At 38.1% G+C, this 7,358-nt stretch overlaps 1 protein-coding gene across 2 annotated transcripts; it reads left to right on the top strand.

The window, feature by feature from the left end:
• The first annotated feature begins 337 nt into the window (after positions 1-337).
• Positions 338-7,041, top strand: LOC145774749 (calpain-5-like). Of its 2 annotated transcripts, none has more exons than XM_082586052.1 (10): positions 338-521; positions 1,104-1,170; positions 1,753-1,933; positions 2,286-2,485; positions 3,286-3,398; positions 3,676-3,799; positions 4,275-4,412; positions 4,959-5,050; positions 5,310-5,400; positions 6,882-7,041. In XM_082586052.1, exons 1-10 carry the CDS (start codon positions 420-422, stop codon positions 7,025-7,027), a joined length of 1,254 nt encoding a protein of 417 aa, XP_082442178.1. In that variant the 5' UTR covers positions 338-419; the 3' UTR covers positions 7,028-7,041. The 2 variants fall into 2 exon arrangements, with proteins under 2 accessions (XP_082442178.1, XP_082442177.1); XM_082586051.1 differs by having other exon boundaries at positions 1,104-1,257.
• Positions 7,042-7,358: the final 317 nt, after the last annotated feature.

Below are 7,358 nucleotides of genomic sequence, written 5' to 3'. Positions count from 1 at the left end.
CGCTGCAGCGAATTCGTTGCGAACAGACGGAGCGGTACGGAGTCGATCGTTAAAGCGGTTTCAATTATCCGATTTCATATGCATTTTAAAACCGGTTAGGCTTCACAACCGGTTATTCTATATTCGGTATTCTATTTTTCCCATCCCTGCAGTAGACCAGCTTCGCCTATTTTTATAGGCTAGCTTGGCATAAGTAAGCCTACGGATTACAATTTTTCTTATATAAGTAATTATCTACTTTACTATTCTCGCAAGAGACAAAATAAATGTTTTCTTATTCTCCCTCTTTTTTGCTGTGATTTGTTTCACATCATATACTTTTATTTTTAACAGCACAAAATTCACATGAGCAGCAGAATTTTATTTTACAATGCATTTTATGCCAAACCAAGTGGAACAATGCAAATTTAGGTGTTGTCATGACCCAAGAGTTGTTCTGTGATAAGAAATTTGGCGGAAATAAAGACTGTTTGGCTAATATTGATTTGGATTTGTCAGCTGTAAAGTGGAAAAGGCCTCAGGTGAGGATATAAACGACTTCTTTTAACTACAGCATTGTGTTGAGAATTCAAGAAATGGTATTAATTTATTTTTGAAAACATATCCAGACTGATGTGCTAATCATAAGAATCCTTTTATAAAGAATTATAAATCAGTAGCCTATAGCTTAATAATGTAAGCATATTATAATTGCAAACTTGAAGCAAACCTTAAAATTAAAGCAGATGCTGTAGTTACCATAGATATTAGATAGCAACCAGGGCCTCTGAAGTAACCAAGCATGACATCATGCACTGAAGCTAGATCAAAAACATTTCAAAACTGCTGGTCTAATATTTGTTTGCATTTCACCACTATTGTTGTGGCAAACATATTTTTTTACCAGGTCTTTATCAAATACTAGGCATTTGGCAATTCCTGAATATGATTGAAACGCTCTATCATGTGCATTTTAAATGACCATTGTGAATGAGATATTCACATTCTGTTTATTTGCTTTCATCTTAAGTTTTCATACTTTACTGTTATATAATGTTTAGATTCGGTTTTATTAGGTAGGCTTACTAGGCTAGCACATTTATTGTTTGCTACTCTGTGTTTAGGAGTTATGTACTGACCCTTCCTTATATGCAAAGAATTTTGCAAGCGAACCGCAACAGGGAAGACTTGGTAATTGCTGGCTGATTTCTGTGTGTCGTATTTTGAGCAAGAATGAAGAATTGCTACAATCAACTTTTGTAAATTGTCACTGCATAGGTAACCACTAACCAATACCATAGAAAAAATCCGCTTATAAATAGCTAAAGAATTTTAAGGGATTTTTGCTGCCGCATTGTGGCTAACAAAAATTTTGTGTCGCATCATGCAAGGCTCTGGAAATACGATTGAGTGCTGGCCAAACCGAGGCCCATGCAAATTTACCCAGTGCAGGCCCATGCAAATTTACCTAGTGCAGGCCCATGCAAATTTACCCAGTGCAGGCCCATGCAAATTTACCCAATCGTATTTCCAGAGCCTTGCAAGGTATGGAATCGCATTTAATCTCAACAATCCTGCAAAATGTCACTAAACATTGTAATTATTAGCTTATGAAATATCAAAGTCTGGAGTTGATGTATGCTTCTTACTTCAGACAATAAGGCAGAGACCAGCTTAATTGAAATTGTAAAAATTGAAAATAATTTGTGAATTATACAATTGTTCATATCTTAGTTGAAATTATCAGACTCATACAAAGTCTTCATTGTTTAGATTTTAGCTCCACTTTGTATGACGGAAAGTGGTCAGTATGCTTGTGGGATTGCAACAAAGATTCATGGGTGAAAGTGACTATTGACGATAGATTGCCATCAGTGAACAACCAGCTTATTTTTGGTTCAAATAAGGACAGCTCCCAATTTTGGTTGCCATTGCTTGAAAAGGCTTGTGCTAAGTAAGCCGTATTTTATCTGGTTCTTTTTCAATTCACCAAAACTTCAGATGCTACAATGACCGATTGTGTTAACTATTTCATTGCTTTACTGGGTAGCTGTGCGGCATTACCAGTGTTCTTTAGAATTTTAAGTTTGTGACATTTCTTTGTTTTATTTGTATTTATTGCTACATCATATTTGAACTGAACTAAAGTAATTGCTGAATTTAATTGCTTTGGTTTTGTTAATATTTTATTTATTCTAAGTTTTTAACTCCTTCAGTTTTGACTCTTGCCATGTCTTAACACCAAATATTTACTTTGAAAAAATTGTGTGCGATTGATATATTTACAGTGATCAATACTTTTCAAGGTTTTATGGTGGATACAGTGCTTTGTGCTGTGGCCAAGTCTCTGAAGGATTCATGCTGTTAACTGCAGGGTATTCTTGGAGAAAAGTCTTATCGGAGCAAACTAGTCAGCATGAGATAGAAATCTTTAAAAACCAGATAAAAGCTTCTGTCAACCACCAAACAGAACTCATCACCGTGATTTCAATACCAGAGCACCATGGTTGGTATTTTGAGTTTCAGTGTAGATATTTGTATATATACTACATTTTTAATTCGCGTATTTGCACCTTTCGGGTATGGTGTAATGATTGGGGAAGCTATTGAAGTCTTTTCTGCTTGATATTTTTATCCCCTTTTATAGATCGCTATTTGTAAAATATATTTTGTACCACTGCTCCGTAGGCTCGATTGCCTATTATGTTCCGTAGGCTCGGTTGCCTATTACGTAGACTAATTTTCAATTGCCTGTTTCGCAGCGCTAGAGCTGCTTGCCAGCTTTTGACGTAGTGGTAGCGTCATTATTTCTTACGTTTTTGCTTGACATTGGAAAAAGGCTTCTCTCAGTCTTGATTAGTGTGAGGTGTCGTTCGACGGCCTTTACATTAGTTGCTTGATTTTTAAAAAGGTTTGCGTTAAAATCCACTTCTCGATCCAGCAGACCAATTCTAAATACAAGTAATGATGATGGTCTGATATGTCTACGATATAGAGACGTTTAGATTCATTGCAAGCTTTTTAAAAGAAAAATGTACTTCAGTCGTCGCCTTGAGGGCCGTCTATTGCTTCATCACATTATGCAATAGTACACAGTAGCACGTAATTTCTTTCATGCACTTTTAAGCCAATTGTTGCTGCAAAATCATCTAGTAGTGGTCGGGTTCAACTCAGCATTTTCTAGACGGGGTTTCTCGTTTCAACTTAAGTCACTTTGAAGGTATCAATCAAAGTAGCGCCGGACTACCACAGTTTTCTTAAATCATGTAATCAAGGATTTTTTTTAACATATCTGCAATTTCTTAGATCTTCCTTCAAGTTCTAAAGTTTCTGAGATTAAAAAGGACTCATTTGCACAGCTGGTTCCATTGCATTACTACGTTGTGACTGGCATTTCCACTACTAGCTCCGGTGATCAGGTGAATTGCGTATTAACCAGCACCTTTTACCGAGCCTAACGGGCCTCGTCGCAACAATGTACGGAAAACATTTCCAATTCATTTGTTCGTTTATTTGGAATTATCGTAAGTTTGTTTATTTTGTTACAAAGCGTTGTGTCTTTAATTCAATTCGTCTCATAAAAATGAGCTTTTGTAGTTTTCATATCCCATAAACTGTTACTCGGATATCATCCTATTTATTGTTTTATGGCTCGAAGTCGTACTAACGTTCTTTTTTGCTTGTGCAATTACCCAGGTTGAACTGTGGAATCCGTGGAGAAGCACCATTGGTTCTCAAACGATTTTAGTTCTATTACACATATTGATACGACTGAGAGTCAACGTGACCTTTTCTGCGATCAAGATGAACAATACTTTTGGTAAATACGTTTTTACTTTTAACCATTGTAACCCATTGTATATACAGGTCGCTCTGTTTTTAACCTACAGATTTGTTTGAATTTTTGTTTTATTTGCAAAGCTACAAAACTTTAATTCGTGCAAAATTAACTTTCTTTCTGATTATACGATGTACACAGAGCGTACTTTGAAGCTGTTATGTTGTACGTTGTTGTTGACACTGTTTGTTTTGCAAAGCGCTTAGGAGCAATGCATATCTGTGCTGGATACAGCGTAGATAAAAACACACTTTATTATTGCTTTTCTTCTTTGAGGATGCGTGTAGTGATGGTGCGCGAAACGTCAGTGGAGGGTGGAGCGGTAAAAAAAATTGTAGATGTTTCTGTGCTTTTACTTTTCTGATTCATAGACTGGAAGTTGAGCCGCTGTTAGAAAAGCAAAGTGATTGAGGTCAATGAAATCTCGACATTCTTGATCATAGTCACAAATTTTTAGGTTGCGACGCGAGGAACTGTTTTGAGAAATCGGTTTCTGGCGAATGGAAGGCGACGTTGAATTGTGGAGGAAAATACACTTCTAACACATTCCAAACGAATCCTCAATACATTGTCAACTTTAAGCAACCACAACACGGTATATCGGTACCCATGCTGTGAAGTAAATTTACTTCTTTTGTATAGTGCATTAGATATGAAATTGTTTCACTCGTGACGCGAAAGCCTCCGATAGTGCTGTAAGTCGTGGCCGTTAAATCAAACCTATTGCTATGCTCTCAGTCGTGTATCTTCGTTGAGAATTCACATGGCACTCGAAGGAGACTCTGAAATTTCGAATCAGAACTCAACGCTCCACAACTAGATATTGCATTTGAAGTCAATATCAGCACAAAATAACTGCCTTCAAAACGAATTCCTAGATTTCTTAACTGACTGTCCGGTTTAATGACAATTTCTGCTCTATCAGTCTTCAACACCGTTCAATTACCATGTCTAGTCACTGTGAACATCTATTTAATTCTATCTCCACTTCCCATTGTACAATGTGCACAGAGCAGTTTGCCTGAATGAAGCACCTGTATTTCTAACGCGACCTTCGGTTCTTCATGACACTTACTGATTGAGAAGTTTACACTGAATTTCTCTGTTTAAACTATAGTTAGTTTTTTGTTTCGTCTTTTAGGTTTGGTTTATGTTTCACTTGTTCAAAACAACAAGCGAGAATACGAAAAACGGAATACTCTCAACCATGCCATCGGTATTCATGTTTGGAAGGTATTTGCCTGAAAATTATGGGAGCTGTAGATACCGTTTGTAATGCTTCGGTTGCAATCGTGTAGTGCAATTGAAAAGATAATGTAGCAGAGCAAATGTATTTTTGATACGAAATCGTTTGGTGCAGTGTTTTTCTATCATATGATGTCTGTCATATGATGTCTGTGTTCTCGTTTCTGCGTAGCTTTAGTCACAATCACAAAGCATTTGCTGCACATCTTCAAACCCCAGGCGTCGTTTTTAAATCAGTCTTTCTTAGGTTTCTGCGAAGATAGAGAAAAGAGTAACCGGACTGTCCCTGAAAACGAACCCTCCTGATTTTAAAACGAAACCCTCATACCAGTTCAAAGGTAATGTAAGGCACTGAGGCAAGGTAACGTATACAGATGTTGAAACAACGTGAAAGAAACAAATTATGCTAGCTTGGGAAACTGATAAGCTGAAAATCCAAATTAGTCATTTCTTTGTTTTGTTAAAAAAATATGCCTGGGGCTTACAATACAAACTCCCGTTGATTCATTGGTTGCAACGCAGCATACAAAATTCGGTGTCAATAGCGGCAACCACCAATCATCACTTTCAATGTATCTTTACATAGTCTACGGCAGTGACGTTCGGTGGCTTAAACCGTTGGGAAACCAACTTGGAAATATGCTGCAGCAAGGTAGTAGGCACGAAGGGCGTAACCGTCGGGCTCAGCCCGAAGGCGTGTTGCCGAAGGCAACACTTCCAGCGGGGGGTCTGGGGGTCCTCCCCCAGAAATATTTGAAAAACACTTCCAATTTGGTGCGCTCTGAGAGCATTTCCAAAACAAATCAAAAATAAAAATCTGTCAAATTGTGCTTCGCCTATGTCGTGATCATACATCCGTTTAATGTTTAGAAGTCATGAACAATCTTAATTTTAACGTTGCAGGACCAAAATCCTGTGTTAGACATGGAATAATAGTTGTCTAAATGTTTAATTGTCATGAATGTTCATTCTCAGATATTCAGTTAAGCCTACACTACAAAAACTAACACTTAGGCCTAAACATTACAACCGCAAGCAATTTGTACAAAAAGCTGGATAAGTTTGCCTCCTGCGTATAGAAGCTTAACAAACTAAATATTGCATCTGCACCTGAACGTTCATTGGCGAAGTAACGTTATATCAGCGCTGTAAAAAGGGCAAAGGCATGGCTATGAAAGCTAGTGCAGTAGGCTAAAGTACATGGCGAGGAGACATCAAAAAACAGCAACAAGCTTTTTGGCATTATGATGCTGTGCGTGTACCGTGACGAGAGACCATTCTAACGAGTTAGTCTAGTCGCTCTAGCGAATGTACGCATTGACGTCACTGGGAAAGCACAACTAAAACTAACCTACCATAACACATCTGATTGGCTAAGCAGCTGGTGACGTTTTGCAAAACGAGTGAGGATTGGATGAAACGAAGGTGTTTTTTGACATTTTTGAATCAGGGAAAGCAAGTTTGATAGTTGCTTACCTGGAGCCTCAGTGATTGTTTCTGACAGAAGCGTTTGCGTCAATTGGCATTTATAGGAAAGACATGCTGTTTGGTGAGGACTTAGACTACTCACAAGCGTTACGAGTAATTCTAGTCACGAATACAGTAATTTTCAAGTTAAAATAGACGTGATAAAAATAATAAGAAGTTAAACCTAGAATTCAATCATTATATTTTGCATAGTTTTTGCTAAGGTAAGCACTGCTTTCCTTGCTTTCCCTCACCGATCGTCACTGGTCTACGGTAGCCTGCAAGTAGCGAATGGAATACATAATAGAGTTAGCTCGCTGTAATTCTCGTGCTAAAATTATCCTTTTTGCAGGAGATGTTTCTGTTTTTTGTGTGATTCCTTCCGAAGAAATTCACCTTCTCGTCATACCTAGCACGCACGATCCTGGAATCAATCGTTCTTACTTATTGCGAATTTCTTCTTCGTTACCGTGCGCTGTTTCTTTGCTGATCGATTAAAAACGTTCTTCATACAGTGAGATCAAAGTGAGATCCAGACTTGTCGTCCATCGGCGGACAAAGATATTGTGAGGTGGAAAATTTTGCATCGGCACGGACACGAGCAACACATTGAAGAAGTCGCGTGGCCAGAAAATTTACCGCTCCAACGTTTATTGGAATAATCCTTGAGGAATGAGGACGTCCTTATGAGTAGCCTATTCATCATTATCCAAATTCGGTTTTGTCCCCACTAGTGGGGATAGGCGAGTCTTTCCTTGTAGCGATTAGGTGGGCAGTAGCGCGCTACTTTTGTAGCGGCGCTACTTTTTTGTAAAAGTAGCGGTAGCGG

Source organism: Aplidium turbinatum, chromosome 7, assembly GCF_918807975.1.
Source record: "Aplidium turbinatum chromosome 7, kaAplTurb1.1, whole genome shotgun sequence".
NCBI classification, from domain to species: domain Eukaryota; kingdom Metazoa; phylum Chordata; class Ascidiacea; order Aplousobranchia; family Polyclinidae; genus Aplidium; species Aplidium turbinatum.
The sequence above is the reverse complement of the archived record's forward strand: the minus strand, read 5'-3'. Positions and strand labels throughout refer to the sequence as shown.